We start from the raw sequence: 27844 nt of genomic DNA, 5'->3' as shown, positions 1-27844 counted from the left end.
TTCTCAAAAAGTTAGTTACCACATGACCCAGCAATTCCACTTTTAGGTATATATACCCAAGAGAAATGAAAATATATATCTATAGCTAGACAGAGTGGCTCATGCCTGTAATCTCAGCACTTTGGGAGGCCTAGGCAGGAGGATCACTTGAGGCCACACCAGCCTGGGCAACAAGGTGAAACCCAGTCTCTAGTAAAAAAAATACACAAGGCCAGGTGCGGTGGCTCACACCTGTAATCCCAGCACTTTGGGAGGCCAAGGCAGGTGGATCACCTGAGGACAGGAGTTCGAGACCAGCCTGACCAATATGATGAAACCCCGTCTCTACTAAAAAATACAAAAATTAAGCCAGGTGCAGTGGCTCATGCCTGTAATCCCAACACTTTGGGAGGCCAAGGTGGGCAGATCACCTGAGGTTGGGAGTTTGAGACCAGCCTGACCAACATGGAGAAACCCTATCTCTACTAAAAATACAAAATTAGCCGGGTGTGGTGGCACATGCCTCAAATCCCAGCTACTCAGGAGGCTGAGGCAGGAGAATCACTTGAAACTGGGAGGCAGAGGTTGCAGTGAGCCAAGATCGCGCCACTGCACTCCAGCCTGGGCGACAAGAGCAAAACTCCATCTCAAAAAAAAAAAAAAAGAAAAAACATGCACAGCCAGGCACAGTGGCACACGCCTGTAATCCCAGAACTTTGGGAGGCCGATGCTGGTAGATCACTTGACATCAGAATTTTGAGACCATCCTGGCCAATATGGTGAAATCCCATCTCTACTAAAAATACAAGTATTTTTTGTAGTAGCGCGCGCTTGTAGTCCCAGCTACTTGGAGGCTGAGGCACGAGTGCAGTGGTGCACGCTTGTAGTCCCAGCTACTTGGGAGGCTGAGGCACAAGAATTGTTTGAACCCGGGAGGCAGAGGTTGCAGTGAGCCGAGATCGTGCCACTGCACTCCAGCCTGGGTGACAAAACGAGACTCTGTCTCAACAAACAAACAAAAAACCCATAAAAATTAGCTAGGGGTGCATACCTGCAGTCCCAGCTACTTGGGAAGCTAAAGCGGGAGAGGATCGCTTGACCCCAGAAGGTGGAGGCTGCAGTGAGCCGTGACCGTACCACTGCACTCCCACCTGGGCAACACAGAGACCATGTCTAAAGAAAAGAGGCCAGGTATGGTGGCTCACGCCTGTAATCCCAGCACTTTGGGAGGCTGAGGCAGGTAGATCACCTGAGGTCAGGAGATTTGAGACCAGCCCGACCAACATGGTAAAACCCTGTTTCTACTAAAAATACAAAAATTAGCTGGGCGTGGTGGCATGCGCTTGTGATCCCAGCTACTTGGGAGGCTAGGGTGGGAGAATCACTTGAACTCAGGAGACAGAGGTTGCAGTGAGCCATGATGGCGCCACTGCACTCCAGCCTGGGCGACAGAGCTACACTCCATCTCAAAAAAAAAAAAAAAAAAAAAAAAAAAAGCAAGAAAAGAAAAAGCATATTTATATAAAAACCAGTACATGAACATCCATAGCAGCATTATTCATAATCACAGACAAAAAGGAGCAAACAACCTAAATGTCTACCAAAGGATGGATAAATAAAATGTGGCATTATCAAAACAGTAGAATTTATTCAATCATAAAAAGGAAAGCAGTACTGATACATGCTTCAACACAGATAAACCTGGAAAACACTGTGCTAAATGAAAGAAACTGGACAGAGAAAGCCACATACTGTAGGATTCCGTTTTATATGAAATATACAAAGTGGACAAATGTAGAGAGGCAGAAAGCAGGTTAGTGGTTGCTGGGAGTTGGGGGAGGAAACAGGGAGTGGCCGCTTAATGGGTACAGGGGCCTTCTTAGGTGATAAAGCTAGTTAAGGAATATAATACCGAACAAGGCTAAGTCCAAATCTAATATACACCAAATATACAAATAAACTTGGCATTTATACTAGTGCAGTACAAAAGTTCAGTTATATGTACCTTACCTTTCAAGGAGGAAAAAGATCATCTAGAATTTAACTGCTAAGCATAGAAGGATACTCTTACAAAGGGTAAGAATTTCTTTGTTCACTTTCTGACATTTCTGGAGTCACTGTATGAAGTTGCAAGTTCAAAGACAGCCATATACAAGAATACAGCCCCAGCTATCTTCATTTCTCCTTACTCTTCAATGTGCACCCTACATAAAAGGCCATGTAATTTCTCCCTGGCACATCAAGCTCGTTGCTGCTCCTCTACTTCTGCATATCACATTCTTCAATCAGAAACCCCTTTCCGTATTCACCAACTCCTTAACTCTCACCTCACTGCCAAGTCTCAATCTGATTTGCCTTGCTCCAAGAAACCATACCTGGTTTAGGTACACCTGGTGCTCTGGTCTCCTGTGGCACCTTCTCATGAATCCTTACAATATACCACATGCCAACATCATGCCTCACAACTGGACTTCAAGCTCTGTGTAGGCAGATGGTGGTGTCCTTGTGGCTTTGTATTCCACCGCCCAACCCAGAGCAGAGAATTGAGTATTGTTTAAATAGGAAAAAGGTTATTTTTCAAATTAAAATTTAACATTTCAGTACTTCGGCTTTAAATGTGAGTTCACAGACGCCCTGGAGTAGCCAGGTTAAAGGACCTGAGATTCTGCCACAAACCAACAGTGTCACCACAGACAAACTCTATCAAGCGTGGCATTCTGTGGCTTATAAAATGGTGAGTCAATCCAGATGATGACATTATGGCCCCTTTCCAGCTATAGTACTCTATATTTTCCCTACAGATTAGACTGCATCGTGGATTACTGAAATTATCAGAGCTTACTCAACCAACATTTGGTTGTTCAAGCCACATGGAATACATGAAATGCTCCCTTACACTTGAAGACAGGTCCCCAAGACTCACCAGTCATCTGGCTTGACAGCTTCTGGATCTGGGATTTTTGGTCTTTCATCCCAATCCTCGGGCTTCCGGTCTTCTGGGTCCTCAATTTCACGTGAAGGATTTACAGGAGGAGTCATGTCATTGAGCAGATTTCCACTATTCACCACAGATTGGTCAACTAGTATTTCAAAACTATTATCTGGATTCAAGACTGAAAAAAAACATTAAATGGAATTAAAAGTACTTAATTTTCCAAGCTCCCTTTACGATAATACAAAAGATCATGACTTCTAACATGAAACATGAAACAGCAGAAGTATGACCTGAGGCTTTGGGGTAAGAACAATGCCTGGCTCTTGGGGTCTTGGGCAAGTTAACGCCCATTTCCTTATGCACAAAACATAAATGCTTAGTTCCTCAGGTTTCTAAGAATTACAGCAAATGATAGTTAAAATCTTTAACACCAAAGACTTTACTTATAGACACTAAAAAAAAAAAAAAAAAAAAAAATCAAGAAACTACATAAACCAACACAATTATTGGGCTTACACACATACACCAGTGAGAAGACAAATACATGGACTTATAACTACTTCCCAGTACAAAAGGTCCATTTCTTCATTTTTAATAGAGCTGGTATTATTACCACGTTACTGAAATTACACAAACTTCTATTTTATTAAAACGCATGTCCACTCATGATTCTACTTTCTACTTTTTAACTCTCATGGAGAATGAAAAAACAATTTTAAATCTATAAAAGCATTTTTTAAATTTTAGTTTTTTGAGACAGAGTCTCACTTTGTCTGCCAGGCTGGAGTGCAGTGGTGTGATCTCGGTTAACTGCAACGCCCGCCTCTCAGGTTCAAGTGATTCTCCTGCCTCAGCCTCCGCAGTAGCTGGAACTACAGGCAGCCCCGTGCCACGACGCCCAGCTAACTTTTTGTATTTTAAGTAGAGACGGGGTTTTGCAATGTTGCCCAGGCTGGTCTCAAACTCCTGAGCTCAGGCAATCTGCCCAACCTCAGCCTCCCAAGGTGTTAAGGCTACAGGTGTGAGCCACCGTGCCCAGCCACATGGGCCCCATAAAAGCATCTTAAGTGTGATGTATATTAAAGCCCAGATTCCACACCTAGATATCTAATACACGGGAGATTGAGTTACAGCACATCCAAACAAGGAATCCTATGCTGCTGTGTCAGTGATAATGAAAATGAGTATTTTTGTGAGGAAGAACTTCACACTCTTTTGTTGTTGAGAAAGTTAGGGCTGGGTGTGGTGGCTCATGCCTATAATCCCAGCACTTTGGGAGGCTAAGGCAGGTGGATCACTTGAGGCCAGGAGTTCGAGACCAGCCTGGCCAACATGGTGAAACCCTGTCTCTACTAAAAATACAAAAACTAGGTGGGCATGTTGGTGCACACCTGTAAACCCAACTACTTGGGAGGCTAAGGCACAAGAATCGCTTGAACCTGGGAGGTGGAGATTGCAGCGTTTCTGTCTCAAATAAAAAAAGGCCGGGCGCAGTGGCTCACACCTGTAATCCCAGCACTTTGGGAGGCTGAGACGGGCGAATCACGAGGTCAGGAGATCGAGACCATCCTGGCTAACACAGTGAAACCCCTCTCTACTAAAAATACAAAAAATTAGCCCAGCATGGTGGCGGGCACCTGTAGTCCCAGCTACTCAGGAGGCTGAGGCAGGAGAATGGCGTGAATCCGGGAGGCGGAGTCTGCAATGAGCGGAGATCGCACCAGTGCACTCCAGCCTGGGCAACAGAGCGAGACTCCGTCTCAAAAAAAATAAATAAAAATAAAAAAGTTAGATATAACACGTAAAGTTGTATATGTGTATATACACGTATTGACAAATATATATCACAATGCTGATGCTTAAGATAATTTTAAGTGACTTCTTTGTGTATGTTTTTATTGACATATCGTACTTGTACATATTTTCGGGGTACGTGTGATATTTTGATACGTGTATATAATGTGTAATGACCAAATCACAGTCATTGGACGGGCCCAGTGGCTCATGCCTATAATCCCAGCACTCTGGGAGGCTGAGGCAGGCCCATCATTTGAGGTTGGGAGTTCGAGACCAGCCTGACCAACGTGGTGAAACCCCGACTCTACTAAACACACAAAAAAATTGGCCGGGCATGGTGGCGCATGCCTGTAGTCCCAACTACTCGGGAGACTGAGGCAGGAGAATCGCTTGAACCCGGAAGGCAGAAGTTGCAGTGAGCTGAGATCAGGCCACTGCACTCCAGCCTGGGCAACAGAGCGAGACTCCCATCTCAAAAAAAAAAAACAAAAAAAACACAACAAAAAAAACAAATCACAGTAATTGAAATATCTGTAACCTTAAACATTTACCTTTTCTTTCTTTTTATTTTATAGAGACAGAGTCTCATTCTGTGACCCATGCTGGAGTGCAGTGGCCCAATCATAGATCACTGCGATCTCGAAATCCTGGACTCCAGGGATCCACACAGCCTCCCGAGCACCTGGGACTATAGGTACATGCTACCAAGCCTGAACAATTGTTTTTTTGTAGGAACAAGGTCTCACTATGCTGCCCGGGCTGGTCTAGAACTCCTGGCCTCAAGTGATCCTCCTGCCTCAGCCTCCCAAAAGCGCAGGAATTATATGCCTGAGCCACTGCACCTGGCTCCATTTACTTTTTCTTTGTATTGGGAAGATTACAATTCTCTTCCAGCTCTTCTGAAACATATCATAAATTGTTCTAACTATAATTTCTCTACTGTACTATCAAATATTAGAATTTATTCCTTCTACCTTATTTCTGTACCAATTAACCAACTTGTCTTCAACCCCTCTCCTTCGCTTTGTTTTCTTTTTGCTTATTTATGGCTTCTGAATTTCTATACCTTAAATATGTATTACTTTTGGAAATAACAAAAAAAGGTTAAGCCGGGCTCAGTGGCTCACGCCTCTAATCCTAGCACTTTGGGAGGCCGAGGTGGGCGGATCAACAGATGGCCAAGAGTTCGAGATCAGCCTGGCCAACAAGGCTTTACTAAAAATACAAAAATTAGTTGGACATGGTGGTGTGTGCCTGTAATCCCAGCTACTGGGGAGGCTGAGATGGGAGAATCACTGGAACCCGGGAGGCGGAGGCTGCAGTGAGCCAAGATGGTGCCACTGCACTCCAGCCTGGATGACAAAGCAAGACTCCGTCACAAAAAAAAGAAAACAAGGTTGTTATATTCTAGGCTGGGTACAGTGACTCACACCTGTAATCCCAGCACTTTCGGGAGCTGAGGTGGGCAGATCACTTGAGGTCAGGAGTTTGAGACCAGCCTGGCCAACATGGTGAAACAGAAAAATTAGCTGGAAAAAAATAATAATAATTAAAAAAAAAAAGAAAAAAAGAAAAATTAGCTGGGCATGGTGGCACAAGCCTGTAATCCCAGCTACTCAGGAGGCTGTGGCAAGAGAATCGCTTGAACCCGGGAGGCAGAGGTAGGCCAAGATCACGCCACTGCACTTCCGCCTGGGTGACAGAGCAACACTCCGCCTCAAAAAAATTAAAAAGGCAATCCGGGAGCGGGGGCCCACGCCTATAACCCAGCAGTTTGGGAGGCTGAGGCGGGCAGATCACCTGAGGTCGGGAGTTTGAGACCAGCCTGACCAACATGGAGAAAACCCATCTCTACTAAAAAAAAAAAAAAAAATTAGCCAGGCATGGTGGCACATGCCTGTAATCCCAGCTAGCTACTTGGGAGGCCGAGGCAGGAGAATCGCTTAAACGCAAGAAGCAGAGGTTGTGGTGAGCCAAGATCACACAATTGCACTCCAGCCCGGGGAACAAGAGTGAAACTCCATCTCAAAAAAAAAAAAAAAAAAAAGGTTATTATATTCTTCAGAAAGAGGCATGCCTATTTATGATCTCAAACTAGCAGGAAAAGCTTCAATAAACAAACAAACCAAAAAAAAACCCTGTATCAAAATGATTCAATTCAATTGTCAATTGTCAAGGTATTGGAGCATCCAAAGAAGTTCAACTACAAGATACTTCTGAAAAACTATTTTCATTGAATTTATGTATAATTATACATATAACTTATTCTATTATTCAACATTTCTTAACAAAAAAAAAAAAAAAAAGGAAGAAATTAGGTAGATCAGCAAAGCTCTTTATAGGATACAAAAAAAAGACCTTTTTTTTTTTTTGGAGTGGGGGATGGAGTCTCACTGTGTTGCCCAGGCTGGAGTGCAACGGCATGACCTTGGCTCACCGCAACCTCCGCCTCCCGGGTTCAAGCAATTCTCCTGCCTCAGCCTCCTGGGTAGCTGGGATTACAGGCGCCCACCACCCTGCCCAGCTAATTTTTGTATTTTCAGCAGAGACGAGGTTTCACCATATTGGCCAGGCTGGTCTTGAACACCTGACCTCAAGTGATCTGCTCGCCTCAGCCTCCCATCGTGCTGGGATTACAGGCGTGAGCCACCATGTCCAGCAAAAAAATACCAATTTTTTTTTTTTTTTTTTGAGACAGAGTCTTCCTGTCGCCCAGGCTGGAGTGCAGTGTCACAACCTGGCTCACTGCAACCTCTGCTTCCCGGGTTCAAGCAATTCTCCTGCCTCAGCCTCCCGAGTAGCTGGGATTACAGGCACCCTCCACCATGCCCGGCTAATTTTTGTATTTTTAGTAGAGACGGGGCTTCACCATGTTGGCCAGGCTGGTCTTAAACTCCTGACCTCAGGTGATCCGCCCACCTCGGCTGCCCAAAGTGCTGGGATTATAGGCATGAGCCACCGTGCCCAGCCCAAAATACCTATTCTATTCTTAAAATTATCTCGAACCTCAGTTCCTGTGGAAAAGAAATTTTTTGGGTTTTTTGTTTTTTTGAGACAGCATCTCACTTTGTCACCCAGGCTACAGTGCAGTGGCAAGATCATGGCTCACTACAGTCTCGACTTCCTGGGCTCAAGCAATCCTCCTACCTCAGCCTCCTGAGTAACTGAAACTATAGGCACATGCCACTATACTCAGTTAATTTCTCAATATTTTTTAGAGACGGGGTCTGACTATGTTGTCAGGCTGGTTTGGAACTCCTGGACTCAAGCAATCCATCTGATTCAGCCTCCCGAAGTGTTAGGATTACAGGTGTGGGCCACCATACCTGGCCAAGAAGCTTCTTTTAATGCTGACAAATTAAAGTCATTTCCCAACTAAGATAATAAAGTGAAGAGATTCTTTTGTTTCGTGGAGAGGGGACAGAATCTTCCTCTGTCGCCCAGGCTGGAGTGCAGTGATACAACCTCGACTCACTGCAACCTCTGCCTCCTGGGTTAATGTAATTCTGCTGCCTCAGCCTCCCGAGTAGCTAGGATTACACCAGCTACTCGACACCACGCCCAGCTAATTTTTGTATTTTTAGTACAGACGGGGTTTTACCATGCTGGCCATGCTGGTCTCGAATGCCTGACCTCAAGTGATCCACCCACCTCGGCCTCCCAAAGTGCTGGGATTACACGCATGAGCAACCATACTAGGCTGAGATTCTTCTTATTTGGAGGCTGGGGTACTCTCCAGATATTTTTTTTTGAGACGGAGTCTTGCTCTGTCTCCCAGGCTGGAGTGCAGTGGCGCGATCTCGGCTCTCACTGCTAGCTCCACCTCCCAGGTTCACGCCATTCTCCTGCCTCAGCCTCCCGAGTAGCTGGGACTACAGGTGCCCACCACCACGCCCGGCTAATTTTTTTGTATTTTTAGTAGAGATGGGGTTTCACCGTGTTAGCCAGGATGGTCTTGATCTCCTGACCTTGTGATCCACCAGCCTCGGACTCCCAAAGTGCTGGGATTACAGGCGTGAGCCACCGCACCCAGCCTTTTTTTTTTTTTTGAGATGGAGTCTCACTGTCGCCCAGGCTGGAATGCTGTGGCACAATGATGTTGGCTCCCTCCCAGGTTCAAGCAATTCTCCCTGCCTCAGCCTCCCAACTAGCTGGGGTTACAGGCGTGCGCCACCACGCCTAGCTAGTATTTGTATTTTTAGTAGAGATGGAGTTTCAACATTTTGGCCAGACTGTTCTCGAATTCCTGATCTCAGGTGATCTGCCCATCTCGGCCTCCCAAAGTGCTAGGATTACAGGCGTGAGCCACAGTGCCCGGCCAGATATACGATCTTTAAATTAAATGGATGATATATATGTAATACCATAAGCCCCCAAACTAATGCTTTTTCTTACTTAGTGTGTAAAGATGTGTTTTCTTATCAGTAAAATAGGTCTTCAGATCTGCATCTGGCCTCTTAGCATGTTTTTCTTCATAAATACCCGTTTTGGGGTTTTTGTGTCGGAAGATGAAGTGCAGTTTATAGTCCTCTCCACATTTATCTGGACCAAACATAATCGTATAAGGGGTCTTGTCGTGGAACTGATCCTTCAGAAACAAAAAAGGATTATTTGAAGTCACTGTAGTCAAAGTGTTCAAAAGCAACGTTTCAAAAGCGTATGATAATTCCTCTTATAAAATTCCAAATATATTAGTGACAGTTAAAGGAAAAGCTAACTACAAGTTTGTTTAGTAAAAAGGAATAACCAGCAATCATCAGTAAATTTAAAATAACATTTAAGTGTCTAAAAAAAAAGTAATGCACACATCTAGACAGTTATTGCTTCCTCATAAAACAAAAAAAGAAGCTTGCTAAAACTAAAACTTACACAGAAGCAAAACCAGAAATTCAGATAAAAACAGTTGGTAACAACTTTGTAATTTACACTTCGAATAAAAAGCATGTTAGTGTCAAAGTCAATATTCCCAACTCATCAAAAGAGTTAAACAGCAGGGTAGGAAGCCTTTATTTTCAGAATTATTACAAAATTCTTTTTTTTTTTTTTTTTTGAGACGGAGTCTCGCTTTGTCGCCCAGACTAGAGTGCACTGGCGCGATCTTGGCTCACTGCAAGTTCCGCCTCCCAGGTTCACGCCATTCTCCTGCCTCAGCCTCCCCATTGGCTGGGACTACAGGTGCCCACCACCACCCCCAGCTAATTTTTTGTATTTTTAGTAGAGATGGGGTTTCACCATGTTAGCCAGATAGTCTCGATCTCCTGACCTCGTGGATCCGCCTGCCTTGGCTTCCCAAAGTGCTGGGAGCTGGGATTACAGGCGTGAGCCACCGCACCCGGCCCAATTACAAAATTCTTACAAGGTAATAGTGGGTGTCCAGCCACATTCCAGAAATAGGAATTACATACCAGGTTGAGTTCTGGTGTTTTAGAAAGCAGTTTCACATAGGCACCACCACATTCTATTCCATTTTGGAAATTAACCTCATACCTAATATCAGAGAGAAAAGTAGAAAACTGTATGACATTTTGAAAGATCGAAACTCTCTTAACGTATTTCCTCTCTCCCTCATCTTGGTCATGTTTTATCATAGGTCAAATGTTTACCCTTACAAAGGATTCCATCTTCTATTGTTTTTGAATAGTTATCAAATCCCACAAAAATAAATAAAATTAAATTGAACATTAATGCAGATTTCCAGTAAATTTGTTCTGCAAAATCTACAAGTTATTTAGAGTCAGGAAAATGAGTAACCAGTTTCTTTCAAAATAATGCATTAGGCAGGAAAAACTATTAATTACAAGGTGTTTAAATTCACCCAAAAATCCCTACCACCATTTATATAATCTCATAATTTTTTAACATAGAGTAAAAGTTGTATAATGTCTTCTAAGATTACCCTTTGTAGAAAGGTTTTATCCAACAAGCATTTCACTTACTGAACAATGAGAGGCTTGGTGTCAAACAGGAAGGGCTTGTTCAGTTTAGCAGAGATGGCATGATGCTTGGCCCGAGACATCAATACAAGCCCTTTATCACCTGGAAGCTTTGATTCCTTCATTTCATCTACCTCCCACTTTCCTACAGGACAACACAAAAAAGTTCCACTGCTTAACTCTACCTCCGAAGGTCCTTTAAATGCCAAAAAAAAAAAAAAACAAAAAAAAAAAACACCTCCTAGTTGCATAAATATATTATACTGGGGCAGCCGTGGTGGCTCACACCTGTAATCCCAGCACTTAGGGAGGCTGAGGGCGGGCGGATCACTGGAGGTCAGGAGTTCGAGACCAGCCTGGCCAACATGGTGAAACCCCATCTCTAATAAAAACACAAAAATTAGCCGGGCGTGGTGATGGGCACCTGTAATCCCAGGTACTCGGTAGGCTGAGGCAGGAAATTGCTTGAACCCAAGAAACAGAGGTTGTGGTGAGCCAAGATCACGCCACTCTATTCCAGAAGCCTGGGTGGCAAGAGTAAGACTCCGTCTCAAAAAAAGTAAATAAATAATAAATAAACACACTTTATTTGGCAAATATTATTAGGATATGGCTTTTTAAAACTGTAATGTATTATACTACTGTCTAGAAATGACCTATTTCCAACATTCAGTAGCACAGGTGATTAAACAGATCTAATCCTATTAAATATAAGGCTACACATGCACCCCTGAACCTTAAATAAAATAAAATAAAATAAATATTAGGCAACACACAAAGGTGGCAAAACTTCCATGAAAAAATCTTTTTTTTTTTTTTTTTTGACACGGAGTCTCGCTCTGTTGCCCAGGCTGGAGTGCAGTGGCGCGTTCTCGGCTCACTGCAAGCTCCGCCTCCCGGGTTCACACCATTCTCCTACCTCAGCCTCCCCAGCAGCTGGGACTACAGATGCACGCCGCCACGCCCAGCTAATTTTTTGTATTTTCAGTAGAGACGGGGTTTCACTGTGTTAGCCAGGATGGTCTCGATCTCCTGACCTCGTGATCCGCCTGCCTTGGCTTCCCAAAGTGCTGGGATTACAGGCGTGAGCCACCGCACCCGGCTGGAAAAACCTTAAAGCTTACTATTTCCCTTTTAAACTAGTCTTAGGAAATGCCATGGAGACATGTCAAACCTCTATCTGCTATTATATCTAAACCAAATGGAATTCTCACCATCATATTTGGCAATTTCATCATCGGTATCATCTTTCTTGGCTTTGGATAAAATCCACCTGTAAGTAACACAAATCCCAAAATCAGTCTTAAAATGACAGTTGACTTGCGAGGGAAAGTTATGTAAATATTCATAAAAGTAGGACCTATTCTGCTCTTAGCCTATTTAACCACTCTACTTCCAACCTTTAAATCTGTCACACAACTAATGATAACACATTATCTTCAACTCACAAACCTATATGAAAAAGTACCAAACCTATGAGATAATTCCACTGATGTTTTAACATCAAGAGAAAATTTTTTTCCTCAATCAAAGAACAAAATATAGGGTAGAGTGGGGGAGGGAAAGGAGTGGAAGTAAAAACCACAAATTCCAAAAGTCTATTTTCCTACATGGATGTTAACACTGAAGATATTAAAGTTAGAAATTTCATGCCAGGTGCGGTGGCTCACGCCTGTAATGCCAACAATTTGGGAGGCTGAGGCAGGTGGATCACCTGAGGTCAGGAGTTCAAGACCAGCCTGGCCAACATGTCAAAACCCCATCTCTACTAAAAAAAAAAAAAATACACACACAAATTAGCTAGCATGGTGGCACATGCCTATAATCCCAGCTACTTGGGAGGCTGAAGCAGGAGAATCACTTCAACCCAGGAGATGGAGGTGGCAATGAGCCGGTATCACGCCATAGCACTCCAGCCCAGGCAAAAGAGCGAAATTCTGTCTCAAAAAATAAAAAAATAAAATAAAGTTAGACATTTCACTATATAAGATGCTATCCAAAAAGGAATCTACTATCCCATCTTATTTACATAATGTTTGCCTCTAAGATATATTTCTCTGGAAAACACTTACCCTGACAGAGTTCCTCTGTCAAAAGAATCAGCAAAATATACTTCCCCTGTTGGAACTGGAGCTTTGTAAGTAACCTGTATTAAATACATAAATGAATTAAAAATTTAAATTTTCAGCAACATGCCTTTTTACCTAGAATCTATTCTCCTGGTTTGCTTTCAACTGTCACAAAAATTTCATAGCTGGCCTTCAAATTCAACCCATATAATTGGCCTCTAGCAAGACAAAGGCTGCCAGAGAGATCAGTAAGTATTTTAGCGAATTCTGCTTTCCCTTTGAAAACATTCCAAATTTATCTTCACGATGTTTTTCTTTTATATTTTATTAGAGATATCATCTCCCTGTGTTGCCAAGGCTGGACTCACACTCCTGTCCTAGGCCTCCTGAGTAGTTGAGACTACATTTCCCTGCACCTGGCTATCTTCATAATTTTATCATCTCAAGAGGTAAAAGGAATAGATTCAAAGACCATTTCAAACCTTGGGAGATGAAGGAGGAGCAGTGGTATCTGGTTTTGAGTCTTCTACCTCTTCAATGACATCGTCAAGGTCATCCTCAATATCAATCACATCATCATCATGTCCATCATGAGCCTCAACAATAGCAGTTCCAAGCACCAGTAACATACACAGCAACCACTTCCCTTCCATGATCTTGATCTACACATAAAAAGAGCAAAATCAGTTAAATGTCTTGCCACCTATCAGACTTCATGAAGACCACTAACCTCCCTCTCATTTAAAATTAAAGCTTTCAAATCGCAGAGCTAGAAAGAACTTATTAATTTCACTTCATCGATAAGGAAAGGCAGCCTAGAGAGATCAAAGGGTTTCCCTAAAATCAGTTAAAAGATTCCATTTCTAGAAAATTTCAAAATAAAACTGAAACATACACAACATCCTCATATAGAGAGGATTGGTTACACAGATGTGGGGCATTCAAATACAATTGCCAACAAACTTTTGCATTTGTAAAGTGCTTTACAACAGACAAAAGCCCTTTCACACACTAATTTACACGGGGTACCTGTTAAAACATTACAATGAAATAACAGAGATGGCCGGGCACCATGGCTCACGCCTGTAATCCCAGCACTTTGGGAGGCCGAGGCAGGTGGATCACTAGGTCAGGAGTTCACGACCAGCCTGGCCAACATGGCGAAACTCTTCTTTACTAAAAATACAAAAATTAGCTGGGCGCAATAGCGGGCGCCTGTAGTCCCAGCTACTTGGGAGGCTGAGTCAGGAGAATTGCTTGAACCCAGGAGGTGGAGGTTGCAGTGAGCATGCCACTACACTCTAGTCTGTGTGACAGAGCAAGAGTTCGTCTCAAAAAAATAATAATTAACACAGAAGATAATTCCTCTCACATTAAAGGCTTAATATGGATACTGTTGCTCAAATATCATCAATAGACATGTTTTCAAATTAGCATTTTAGAACTCAACAAGAATATTAAACTAAGAACAAGCTACTTTTTAAAATTTATATATTTTATTTATTTATTTATTTATTTATTTTGTGATGGATTCTCCCTCTGTCACCCAGGCTGGAGTGCAGTGGCACCATCTCAGCTCACTGCAACTGCCGCCTCCCAGGTTCAAGTAATTCTCCCACCTCAGCCTCTTGAGTAGCTGGGATTACAGGCACCCATCACCATGCCCGGCTAATTTTTGTACTTTTAGTACAGACACGGTTTCGCCATGTTGGCCAGGCTGGTCTCGAACTCTTGACCTCAGGTGATCCACCTGCCTCAGCCTCCCAAAGTGCTAGGATTACAGGCGTGAGCCACCACACCTGGCCAAAACAAGCTCCTTTTTTTTTTTCCCCCTGAAATGGAGTCTTGCTCTATCGCCAGGCTGGAGTGCATTGGCACTATCTTGGCTCACTGCAACCTCCGCCTCCTGGGTTCAAGTGATTCTCCTACCTCAGCCTCCCAAGTAGGTGGGATGACAGGTGTGCACCACCACATCCAGCTAATTTTTGTTATTTTTAAGAGAGACAGGGTTTCACCGTGTTGGCCAGGATGGTCTCAATCTCTTGACCTCATGATCTGCCCGCCTCAGCCTCCCAAAGTGCTGGGATTACAGGAGTGAGCCACCGCACCCGGCTTATCTCTTATTTTCTAACCACGTAAGTGCCCTGTGTATTATATTAGACGTGTCCTGGGTGGTAGTGGGCTCTCTTTCCACAGAGGACCACAGATCTAAAGAAATAAAAACTGAGCTACACAGATGCACAAGATGATGTGGTTGGTAGCAGGTAGATTTTCATTTTTGGGCCTGAGAAAGTACAGCTAAAAGGTGGGGGAGAAAACAAGTAGAAGATACACAACTAGAAATGTGTGTGCACACACACACAAGATGTCCTTTTTTCCTCATGTCCTCTGCCCACACAGTCACCCAATCAATCCTAGTCTTTCATTCTTCTCCATTACTGACATCAGGATATTTAATGTTACCTTATATTACCAGGGCCTCTAGTTTCCTCCTTCTCTTTCAAGCTACCCTACAACAAGACAGACTCATCACCCAAAAACTATCATGAGTCCATGTTTGCAAAAATGTCTAAGTCTTTTAGCTAGTAATCAGCACCCTCTCCCTCTATAGCTGCTCTACGTGCTATTCCCCCAAGAATCTTCAACTCCCTCTATTAAGACCTTATTTCCCAGCCTGGCCAACATAAACATAGCCCGACCCTGTCTATACAAAAAAAAAAAAAACAAAAAAAACCATGATCCTGTCTCTACAAAAAATCAAAAAAAGAAAAATTTAGCCAGGTATGGTAGCACACACCTGTTGTGCCAGCTACTCAGAAGGCTAAGGTAGGAGTAATCCTAGCACTTTGGGAGGCTGGTAGACTGCCTGAGCTCAGGAGTTCGAGACCAGCCAGGGAAACATGATGAAACTCCATTTCTACTAAAACACAATTAGCCGAGCGTGGTGGCGCACATCTGTAGCCGCAGCTACTCAGGAGGCTGAGGGAGGAGAATCGCTTGAACCTGGGAGGCGGAGGATGCAGTGACCCGAGATGGCGCCACTGCACTCCAGCCTGGGCCACAGAGACTCCACCTCAAAAAAAAAAAAAAAAAAAAAATACGCCAGGGGTGGTGGCTCACGCCAATAATCCCAGTACTTTGGGAGTCCAAGGCAGGCAGATCATCTGAGGTCAGGAATTCGAGACCAGCCTGGCCAACATGGCAAAACCCTGTCTCTACTAAAAATACAAAAATTAGCTGCGCAGGCTGGGCATGGTGGCTCACACCTGTAATCACAGCACTTTGGGAGGCCGAGGCAGGTGGATCACCTGAGGTCGGCAGTTCAAGACCAGCCTGACCAACATGGAGAAACCTTGTCTCTACTAAAAACACAAAATTAGCCGGGCGAGGTGGCAGATGCCTGTAATCCCAGTTACTCGGGAGGCTGAGGCAGGAGAATATAGCTTGAACCCGGGAAGTGGAGTTTGCAGTGTGAGTTGAAATCACGCCACTGCACTGCAGCCTGGCTGACAGAGTGAGACTGTCTCAAAAAAATAAAAAATAAAGTGAGCTGTGATGGCACCACTGCATTCAAGCCTGGGCAACAGAGTAAGACTGCCTCAAACAAACAAACAAACAGAAAAAGAAAGCAGAGTTTCAGAGATATTTGCAGACCCGTGTTCACAGCAGTACTACTCACAACAGCCAAGAGTCAGAAGCAACCCAAATGTCCATCAATGGATGAATGATTAAACCAAATGTGGTATAGGCATACAATGGAATACTATTCAACCTCAAAAAGGAAGGAAATCCCATCACCGGCTATAACATGGATGAACCTTGAAGACAATATGCTTAGTAAAATAAGCAATTCACAAACAGATACCACAAAGTTTTAAAAAAGAAGGAAGGAAGGAAAGGAGGGAGGGAGGGAAGAAGGGAGAGAAAGAAAGCTGAGCTTAATTTCTGGTCTCCTGGTTGGCATCGTGGCTCACGCGTGTAATCCCAGAACTCTGGGAGTTGGAGGAAGCAGGATGATCGCTTGAGCTCAGGAGTTTGAGACCAGCCTGGGCAACAAAGCGAAGTATCTATGGGAGAAAAAAAAAAAAAAAAAAAAAAAATTAGCTGAGAGTAGCGTCATCCGCCTGTAGATCCAGCTACTCAGGAGACTGAGGCAGGAAGATCACTTGAGCCAATAACAGCAGGAGTTTGAGACTGCAGTGAGCAATAACCACGCCACTGCACTCCAGCCTGATGACAGAGCAAGACCTTGTCTATAAAAAAAATAAGTAAGGCTGAGCGCGGTGGCTCACACCTGTAATCCCAGCACTTTGGGAGGGGGAGGTGGGCGGACTGCCTGAGCTCAGGAGTTGGCAACCAGCCTGGACAACCCGGTGAAATCCCGTCTCTACTAAAATAGAATAGACCGGGCCGGGCGTGGTGGTGGGCACCTGTAGTCCCAGCTACTTGGGAGGCTGAGGCAGGAGAATTGCTTGAACTCAGGAGGCAGAGGTTGCAGTGAGCCAAGATCACACCACTGTACTCCAGCCTGAGAGGGAGACTCTGTCTCAAAACATTTTTAAAAAGTACATCTGTTGGAGTAACAAAGAATTAAACCAGGACTTTCCTGACAAGTTTTACCAAAAGCTGTACAGGTTTTAACTGTTTAGGTACTTTTATTGTTTCATAGGAGTTATTATGAACGGCGTATTCTATTTGCACAGTTCATTACACCTTTTTTTTTTTTTTTTCTGAGATGGAGTCTCACTCTGTCACCCAGGCTGGAGTGTAATGGCACCATCTCCGCTCACTGCAACCTCCGCTTTCCAGGTTCAGTGATTCTCCTGCTTCAGCCTCCCGAGTAGCTGGAGGTTAATTTTCTGTATTTTTAGCAGAGACAGGGTTTCACCATGTCGGCGAGGCTGGTTACCAACTCCTGGCCTCAAGTAATCCGCCCACCTCAGCCTCCCAAAGTGCTCGAACCACAGGCGTGAGAGCCACCATGCCCAGCCAATTCATTACACTTTTTAAAGTAGTTTCATGTTCACCATTTTATCTGTCCCTCCCAATTGCCCCCTAAAGGTGAGGCACCCAGGAGACTTCTCATTCCTATTTGGAAGTTACGAAAACCAAAGTGGGACAAAAGCTACCACACTGGGCCGAGCGCGGTGGCTCACGCCTGTAATCCCAGCACTTTGGGAGGCCGAGGTGGGCGGATCATGAGGTCAGGAGATTGAGACCATCCTGGCTAACACGGTGAAACCCCGTCTCTACTAAAAATACAAAAACAAAATTAGCAGGGCGTGGTGGCGGGCGCCTGTGGTCCCAGGTACTCGGGAGGCTGAGGCAGGAGAATGGCGTGAACTCGGGAGGCGGAGCTTGCAGCGAGCGAGATCGCGCCACTGCACTCCAGCCTGAGTGAAAGAGCGAGACTCCGTCTTAAAAAAAAAAAAAAAAAAAAAAAAGGCTACCACACTGGGCACACAAATCAAGTTTCACGAGCCTGCAATTCATGCTCACCAACTGCCACTTCATCCCCTTAAGCTGTCTTCCAGGGAAAAAGAACTCTAACTAAAACGATGCAATAGTGTGATTGCCAAAACGGCAGCAACTTCTGTCAAAACACTTATCCCTTGTAGCCCTGAGAAGATAATGTGCTAAATGAACTGGGGAGTAAAGATAGTAAGGTGTCGGGGAATGCTGACACCCATCTGCAGATAAATCAGAAAATTTCTGTTGTGCAACACTGACCCCCACACACAGTTCACTCGAGCATTCTCACGATCCAGTTACCTGGCTTGTTTGTGCAACCTGGTTGACGCAAAGGAGAACTCCCACATAAGTCCTTTACCTTTGCTCTAAGTATAATTATACCAAATGTACAACAGTTGACCAATATGGCAGTTGATTCTATTCATGACACTCAAACAATGTTGGGAAAAGACTGAGATACAGAATGATTTTAAAGATCAATAAAATTCTTCCCCCTTAAAAAAATCTACTTATTAAAAAATTAAGCAAAATCTTCCATTTCCTAAATCAGAGATAAAAAGACTTAATCATGGTTCATCTTGTCCTCTCAATCTTTTAATATTAAGCTCAGTTTAACTTCCCTCAACCAGCAATCACTTGTGTCACGCCCAGCAGTAATACACAATGCCCGGTTTCTTCCATCACCATAACTGTGACTTCAGGTCCTGCGAAACAGGACTGAACCAGTTCACTAGCATGGCAGTGTATTGGTCTAAAGGCATTCAGATTATAATAATGTATTGCAATGATTATCGAGCAGTTACTAAATGTCGGACTTCCCTGTCTTATTGTATACATATCTTAATTTAATCCTCACAAATCCATCAGGTATTATCATATCCATTACTTGACAAGAACGGGGGCACAAAGGGTAAGAAAACTGCCGAAGTTGACAGAGCAACCAATGACCAACGAAAGACTTGAGCCAGGGCCTTAACGTTAACCACTGCACGGCCTATCCCTGAACTATAATCCCAGCACCATCATTAAACTAATCGCATGACCTTGGGCCAGTCATTTCATACCTCTAGGCCTCCACTGTAGAAAGAGATGCACTAGATGAGCTTTCGGGTGCTTTCCTGCTTTTAACGCCCTGTCCCTCTCCAACTGGATTACTCGCCTCCAGAATAGGTGCTGTAACTGCTAAGTTTCTCAACACTGCGTGTTCTCCTTCTGGTACATTCCCCCTTTTCTTCAGGGAACTAGGGTCCAGTCTCCGCCTTGGATTTTCAAATATTAAACTGTAACGCTAGTCCTAAACATTCCCTCTCGGTCTAATACCACCCTTCCCTACTACTAGGGGTACCTAGTAGGCCCGATTCCGCCCTATACTTTTACCCAGTTACTCCAGCCCACCTCGCGGCTGCCCAGGCAGCCGGCAAAGAGGCCTAAGAAAGCCCTAGAAGCAAAGCCATACGAATAAGTCAGTTTTCCCAGAGGTCAAAGAAGGCTGTCGGGCCACCTGCCACGCCTCCCGACCCCGGCAGCGCGGCCTGGGCCCGCGACCCAACCAAAGAGGCCCGGATTCGGGCCTCCTCGCTCACGGCGGGCGCGTCGGTCAGGGCCTGGGCCCTCAAGAGCCAGCCCGACCCCTCAGTCGCCGGCCACGCCCGACCCCTCAGCCGCAGAGGCGCTCCCAGCCCCCCGGGGTCCTCACAGGCCCGAGGACGCGCTCAGGTCTCCCCTCTCACCTCTAGCCTCCCGGGGACCGCGAGGGTGCCCGTGCCCCTTCCCGCCCGCACACCTTGCCCCGCGCCGCAGTAAAGACAGAGGCGGAGGCGGCCCGACCGTCACGTGCCGCAGAACCAAGAGGCCTCGGCCACCGCTGCCGCGCGAGCGAGCCCCACCGCACGAAGCCCGGCCCCGTGCCCGCCCCTGGCCCCTGAGTAGCCACAGCCGGCGCCAAGTCCCGCCCTCCCGCGCAAGCCCCGACATCCGGTTGGCCGGCGTGGACATCGCTCTACGCACCGTGCCATACACCCCCTACGGCTATTCTTCGTGGAGTGTGAAGATTGGCCGGGAGTGAGGCAGGAAGTGGCTGTTGGTTGGGCGGGAGGTGAGGGGCGGGCCACGCTGGATCGAGACCGCCGGGCGCGCGCGTCCCGGGGCGGGGCTGGCTTAACAGGCGTTCCCGCGTCGGTGGCTGTGGTGCCTTCGGGGCGTTCCATCCCAACCCCCAGTAGCCCTCACCCGTCTGGTTCCTGGAGCCGAGACGCATCGCGCGCCCTTCGCTGACGGGGCAAACGGCAGCCGGCAGAAGGGGTAGGAGTTCGACGATCGGCCATCAAGGAGGGCCCGTTGCAGCGAACGCGGGCCCCTACGGGCGTGAGCAGAACCCAGCGCGAGCGCCGGGCCGGTCTGGCGTGCGCTGCTCCGCGCTGTGTGAGCCGGCGCCGCAGTTCCTGCAGAGTCATGGCTCGGCCAGGAGCCTGCGCAGCCTCGTCGCCCAGCATAACACACAGTCCAGAATAATATAATCCGAGGTTATTTGAACTTTCAATTTATGTTTCCTGAAGTGAGATTTGGTGTCAGGGCAGAGAGATACAGGGATGACAGGACGAGAGAAAGGATGGTGCCATGGAAAGGTTTAAGATACGCCACCATTTTAGTAACCCACTCTTAGCACATCTTCAGTTTTCAGTATGCTGAGAACCTCACAAAATGGAAGTGGCCCAGGGTTTTTCTAGACCTTTAGAGATCCTGATCTCTTGTTCTCTATTTGTTTGGACCCCCAAAGGCTTGAATACTAGGGTGGAAAACACTAGAATCAGCGGATGTATCACTGATCTGAAAAGCCCTCTTGCCACCTGGAAAGGGAAGAAAGGCAGGGTTTGGGGTTTGCATGAGTTAGTATCATCCAACCTTCAACCCCCAAATTTTTTTATTTTTTTATTTTTATTTTTTTGAGACGAAGTCTTGCTCTGTCGCTCAGGCTGGAGTGCGGTGGTGCGATCTTAGCTCACTACAACCTCCGCCTCCCGGGTTCAAACGATTCTCCCTCAGCCTCCCGAGTAGCTGGGATTACAGGCGCCCGCCACCACGCCCGCCTAATTTTTGTATTTTAGTAGACACAGGTTTCACCATGTTGGCCAGGCTGACCTCAGGTGATCGACCTGCTCGGTCTCCCAGTGCTGGGATTACAGGCGTGAGCCACGGCGCCCCGCCCTCAGCCCCAAAATTTGTGTAGGAGAATTTTGGTTTCCTGTCTACCTGGGGAAGCAGCTATTCAAAGCAGAATAAAATTCTGGATGCTACATGATCCAAATAATGAGCTTAAAATGTAGTTACAGGAACCACATTTGTGAGCAAAAGAGCTACTCCTGCAAAGGTAAGTGCCAAAAGACTGGTACTATGGAGAATTCAATGGGATTCTGAGGGGGAGGGACTGCTTCCATCCAGAATGGACTGGCAAAGAGGTTAGAATTGGCTGGGCCAGGTGGCTCTTCCTGTGATCTGAGCACTTTGGGAAGCTGATGCAGGTGGATCATTTGAGCCCAGGAGTTCAAGACTAGCCTGGGCAACATAGTGAGACCCCTGTCTCTACAAACATAAAAATAAAAAAATTAGCCTGGCATGGTGCACACCTGTAGACCCAGATACTAGGAAGACTGAGGCAGGAGTATCCTTGACTCCTGATTGAGGAGGCTGCAGTGAGCCAAGATCGGGCCACTGCATTTCATCCAGCCTGGGTAACAGAGAACCCGTCTCTAAATAAATAAATAATAAAAACAAATAGATGTTTTACATGGGCACCGTTTGTGCAGTCCAAAGCAATTACAATAGTAACATCAACCTGGATCACCATGACAGATATAATAATAATAATGAAAACATATTATACGAATTCCCAAAATGTGACAGAGACCAGAAGTGAGCACGTGCTGTTGGAAAAATGGTGCTTATAGACTTGCTTGATGCAGGGTTGCCACATTCAATTTATAAAAACACAGCATCTGTGAAAAGCAATAGAGGGAAATGCAGTAACAAGAGGTTTACAGCCTGTTTACATTCTGACACAAAGCAACAGTCAAGATTTAGTGTCGTGAAAAAGCACAAAGGTGTGTTTCCTTTCATACTGAAAAGGGAGATGTATTCTCATACATGTAAGCTTGGCCAAACAAGCTTACTAGAAAGAAACACAAGAAACTGCTAGGAAAGGTTAATGCTGGAGAGGGGACCTGAAACTCTAGAAGCAGAAATACTTTCTTGGCCAGGCACAGTGGCTCACACCTGTAATGCCAGCACTTTGGGAGGCTGAGGCGGGCGGATCACCTGAGGTCAGGAGTTCAAGACCAGTATGGCCAACATGGTGAAACCCTATCTCTACTAAAAATACAAAAATTAGCCGGGCATACCGGTGCATGCCTATAGTCCCAGATACTCGGGTGGCTGAGGCAGGACAATCGCTTGAACCCGGGAGGTGGAGGTTGCAGTGAGCCAAGATTGTGCCACTGCACTCCAGCTTGGGTGACAGAGCCAGACTCTGTCTCTAAAAAAAAAAAAGAAATGACACTTTCTTTAAACATGCATATGATTTTTTCAACAAAGAATCAGGCCGGGTGAGGTACCTCATGCCTGTAATCCAGCACTTTGGGAGGCAAAGGTGGGTGGATCACTTGAACCCAGGATTCAAGACCAGACTGGGCAACATGACAAGACCCCATCTCCACAAATATACAAAAATTAGCTGGACAAAGTGGCTTGAGCCTGTAGTCTCAGCTACTCAGGAGGCCGAGGTGGGAGGATTGTCTTAAGGCCAAGAGGTCGAGGCTGCAGTGAGCCAAGATTGGGCCACTGTACCAGAGTAACACCCTGTCTAAAAAAATAAAAATAGGCCAGGCACGGTGGCTCACGCCTGTAATCCCAGCACTTTGGGAGGCCAAGGTGGATGGATCACCTGAGGTCGGGAGTTCGAGACCAGCCTGACCAACATGGAGAAGCCCCATCTCTACTAAAAATACAAAATTAGCTGGGCATGGTGGCTAATGCCTGTAATCCCAGCTACTCGAGAGGCTGAGGCAAGAGAATCGCTTGAACCCAGGAAGCAGAGGTTGCGGTGAGCTGAAATTGCGCCATTGCACTCCAGCCTGGGCGACAAGAGTGAAACTCTTCTTTCACTCTTGCTTGTCTGCATCAAGCAAGTCTCAAATTCACGCCTGTAATCCTAGCACTTTGGGAGGCCGAGGTGGGTGGGTCACGAGGTCAAGAGATCGAGACCATCCTGGCTAACACGGTGAAACCCCGTCTCTACTAAAAAAAAAACAAAACAAAAAAAATTAGCCAGGTGTGGGGCGGGCGCCTGTAGTTCCAGCTGCTGGGGAGGCTGGGGCAGGACAATGGCGTGAACCCGGGAGGCGGAGCTTGCAGTGAGCTGAGATCGCACCACTGCACTCCAGCCTGGGAGACAGAGCAAGATTCTGTCTCGAAAATAAATAAATAAATAAATTAAATTAAAATTTAAAAAAGGAATAAATTTTAGCTTTAGCTTTTGTGCTTTTTTCAAAATAGGCAGTATATTTAAAACAGTAAACAAAATTGTTGATCCATTTGTCCTCATATCCAGCTTCTTCTCATAGCTTGTCTCTCCATCCTTCCCTCAAAGCCACCCTCATCCTTGCTCATGCCTACCTTTTGCTTGAAGGAGAAAGTGAGCACACACAGAGAGGGAGCACTCACATTTTTATCCATTACTTTTTTTTTTTTTTGACAGATAAACACTTTGTTTATTCATCCTCCTCCTCATCTCCTCGTCGTCTTCATCTTCCTCTTCCACCTTTTTCCAGGCAATTTTAGCAGGACGCTTTGCACCATCAAACTTTCCTTTCGACTTATAATCGGCAACATCCTTCTCATACTTCTCCTTCAGCTTTACCGCCTCAGTGATGTAAGGCTGCTTTTCACTGTCATTTAAGTTATTCCAATCTCACCCAGCTTTTTTTGCCACATCTCCAACAGAGATGCCGGGGTTTGTGGATTTGATCTTGGGGCGGAATTCCGAAGAGAACAGGAAGAATCCAGTTGGTGGCCTTTTGGGGGCACTAGGATCCTTCTTCTTCTTGCTTCCCTTAGCTGGTCCCTTCATTTCCCGATCACAGTGCACTTTATCCGTCTTTGCCATTTCATCACATTTAGACTTCTCTTTCCCGGACATTGTCTTCCACCTTTCAGAGCACTTCTTGGAAAATTCTGCAAAATTGACAGGGTTTTTCTTTTTACATTCTTCTCTGCACGTCTGCACAAAGAAGACATAAGCAGACATCTTGCCCTTTGGTTTCTTGGGGTCACCTTTAGCCATCCTGACTGTATTGTTCCCTCTCATTACTTTTTTTTTTTTTTTTGAGACGGAGTTTCTCTCTTGTTGCCCAGGCTGGAGTGCAATGGCACGAACTCAGCTCACAGCAACCTCGGCCTCCCGGGTTCAAGCGATTCTCCTGCCTCAGCCTCCTGAGTAGCTTGGATTACAGGCATGAGCCACCACGCCCGGCCCATTACTTTCTTAATAGTTAGGCTGGTAATGGTCATTTCTCTATAGTTTCTCTATACTCATGCTAATCTGGCATTGTCAAAATGATGGACAAAGAAAAAGATATGTAACTATGTTAATTGAAGTTTATTACAGTGAAATTAAACTTTTTTTTTTTTTAAAGACAAGTTACCAGCCAGGCTAGAGTACAGTGGCACAATCATGGCTCACTGCAGCCTCAAACTTCTGGGCTCAAGGGATCCTCTTGCCTCAGCCTCCCAAGTGGCTAGGACTACAGGCATGCACCACCATGCGTGGCTAATTTTTATTTTATTTTTCTGAGACAGATTCTCACTCTGTTGCCCAGGCTAGAGTACAGTGCACAATCTCGGCTCACTGCAACCTCTATCTCCCAGTTTAAGCGATTCTCATGCCTCAGCCTTCAGAGTAGCTGGGACTACAGGCATGTGCCACCTCACCCGGCTAATTTCTCTATTTTTAGTAGAGATGGGGTTTCGCCATGTTGGCCAGGCTGGTCTCAAACTTCTGACCTCAGGTGATCCACTTGCCTTGGCCTCCCAAAGTGCTGGGATTACAGGCCTGACCACCGTGCCCAGCCTAATTTTTATTTTTTGTAGAGATAGAGTCTCACTTTCTTGCCCAGGCTGGTCTCAAACTCCTGGGCTCAAGTGATCTCCCTGCCTCAGTCTTCCAAAGTGCTGATATTACAGGTGTGAACCACAGCACCTGGACAACATTTTTCATGTTCATTAACCATATATATATTTTTTCCTTTGTGAATTCTCTATTCATGTCGTTTGTCCATTTTTCCACTATAGGGTTTGTCTTTTTTTTTTTTTTTTTTTTTGAGACAGAGTTTCACTCTGTCGCCCAGGCTGGAGTACAGTGGCACGATCTCGGCTCACTGCAACCACCACCCTCCGGGTTCAAACGATTCTCCTTCCTCAGCTTCCTGAGTAGCAGGGACTACAGGCGCCTGCCACCGCGCCCAGCTAATTTTTTGTATTTTTAGTAGAGATGGGGTTTCACCTTCTTGGCCAGGCTGGTCTTGAACTCCTGACCTCGTGATCCACCCGCCTCGGCCTCCCAAAGTGCTGGGATTACAGGCATGAGCCACCGTGCCCAGCCTAGGGCTTGTCTTTGTCATACTGGTTTGTAAGGAATCATTATGTACTATGTGCTCGTGCGGTGGCTCTTGCCAGTAATGCCGGCAATTTGGGAGGCCGAGGCAGGCAGATCAGTTGAGCCCAGGAGTTTGAGACCAGCCTGGGCAACATGGCAAAACCCTATCTGTACAGAAAATAAAAAATTAGTGGCATGTGCCTGAGTGCCAGCTACTCAGGAGGCTGAGGTAGGTGAATAGATTCAGCCCAGGAGGTTGAGGCTGCAGTGAGCCATGATCATGCCACTGCACTCCACTAGCCTGGGCAACAGAGCAAGACCCTGTCTCTAAAAAATAAAATAATTAGACAGGGGCGCTTTGTTGCTCAGGGGCTACTTCAAGTGATCCTCCTACATTGGACTCTGAAAGTGCTGGGATTACAGATGTGAACCATTGCTCCCAGACCTTTAAAAGCTTTTAAACTGGGGGCTCTTTTTGGTTATAAGGAACAGAGATGGCCAGGCATAGTGGCTCATGCCTGTAATCCCACCACTTTGGGAGACCGAGACGGGCAGATCATTTGAGGTCAGGAGTTCAAGACCAGCCTGGCCAACATGGTGGAACCCTGTCTCTACTAAAAATACAAAAATTAGCCGGGCATGGTGGTGTGTACCTGTAGTCCCAACTACTTGGAAGGCTGAGGCAGGAGAATCGCTTGAACCCAGGAGACAGAGGTTGCAGTGAGTCAAGATCGCACCACTGCACTCCAGCCTGGGTGACAGAGCAAGACTTTGTCGCAAAAAAATAAATAGGCCGGGCACGGTGGCTCACGCCTGTAATCCCAGCACTTTGGGAGGCCGAGGCGGGCGGATCATGAGGTCAGGAGATCGAGACTGTCCTGGCTAACGTGAAATCCTGTCTCTAATAAAAAATACAAAAAAAATTAGCCGGGCATGGTGGTGGGTGCCTGTAGTCCCAGCTACTCAGGAGGCTGAGGCAGGAGAATGGCGTGAACCCAGGAGGCAGAGCTTGCAGTGGGCCGAGTTCGCGCCACTGCACTCCAGCCTGGGCAACAGAGCAAGACTCCATCTCAAAAAATAAATAAATAAACAAAATAAAATAAATAATAAAGAGGAGAGCTATACTGAAACTACCTCAAGCAAAATATATAGGGATGTCAAAGAGCCCAAGGAGAGCAAGAGAGTACTCCCTCGCCTCATGCTATCCTGAGCTGGGATTGCAGTGTAGTGGCTCTACCTGTCTTCCAGAGCCAACTGACTCATCCTCCCTTTCTTAATCAGGCACTTTCACTCATTTTTTTTTCTTTTTTTTCTTTGCAGAGATGGTATCTCCCTGTGTTGCCCAAGCTGGTCTCAAACTCCTGGGCTTAAAGGGATCCTCCCACCCTGACTTCCCAAAATGCTGGGATTACAGGCATGAGCCACTGTGCCCGGCCCATTCACTTTTTTACACAGCTTAGTCTGCGTGAAAAAACAACCATACACTGGCTAACATTTCAAAATATTAACCCGCCACACAGTGTTGTTTAAATGTATATAGGCCAGGCGCAATGGCTCACACCTGTAATCCCAGCACTTTGGGAGGCTGAGGCGGGTGGATCACTCAAGGCCAGGAGTTCGAGACCAGCCTGGCCAACAAGGCGAAACCCCATCTCTACTAAAAATACAAAAATTAGCTGGGCATGGTGGTGGGCCCTGTAATCCTAACTACTCGAGAGGCTGAGGCAGGAGAATCGCTTGAACCTGGGAGACAGAAGTTGCCATGAGCCAAGATCATGCTGCTGCACTCCAGCCTGGGCAACAGAGTGAGCACAGTCTCAAAAAAATAAAGTAAAAAAAAATAAATCAATGTCTATAAACATAAACCCACTATAAATTTACAGCTCTTATGTCAATATAAAACCATGTTTATAATTTTACGTATAATACAAACCAAAAAGTCAAATTAACATTTATGTTACTTATTATTTTTTTGAGAGAGAGGGTCTCACTCTTGTCGCCCACGCTGGAGTGC

General features: G+C 45.7%; 1 protein-coding gene and 1 pseudogene across 5 annotated transcripts in view; both read right to left on the bottom strand.

Moving 5' to 3' along the window:
* CANX (calnexin) overlaps positions 1-27844 on the bottom strand; it is a 49271-nt gene that overhangs the window by 11712 nt on the left and 9715 nt on the right. Inside the window, exons 1-8 of one of the 5 annotated variants that reach the window (XM_054489388.2) lie at positions 20415-20650; positions 13196-13375; positions 12717-12790; positions 11859-11917; positions 10648-10789; positions 10117-10198; positions 9107-9299; positions 2903-3092 (exon numbers count right to left, since the gene is read on the bottom strand). In XM_054489388.2, coding sequence (XP_054345363.1) covers positions 2903-3092; positions 9107-9299; positions 10117-10198; positions 10648-10789; positions 11859-11917; positions 12717-12790; positions 13196-13366 — 911 coding nt within the window. In that variant the 5' untranslated portion in view covers positions 13367-13375; positions 20415-20650. Of the gene's footprint in view, positions 1-2902; positions 3093-9106; positions 9300-10116; positions 10199-10647; positions 10790-11858; positions 11918-12716; positions 12791-13195; positions 13376-19249; positions 19272-19915; positions 20128-20414; positions 20651-27844 lie in introns of those variants that run through there. The other 4 variants (XM_054489389.2, XM_054489387.2, XM_054489390.2 and 1 more) reach the window with 4 other exon arrangements.
* Positions 23645-24519, bottom strand: LOC129037368 (high mobility group protein B3-like; annotated as a pseudogene).

This window comes from Pongo pygmaeus, chromosome 4 (assembly GCF_028885625.2).
Source record: "Pongo pygmaeus isolate AG05252 chromosome 4, NHGRI_mPonPyg2-v2.0_pri, whole genome shotgun sequence".
NCBI classification, from domain to species: domain Eukaryota; kingdom Metazoa; phylum Chordata; class Mammalia; order Primates; family Hominidae; genus Pongo; species Pongo pygmaeus.
The sequence above is the reverse complement of the archived record's forward strand: the minus strand, read 5'-3'. Positions and strand labels throughout refer to the sequence as shown.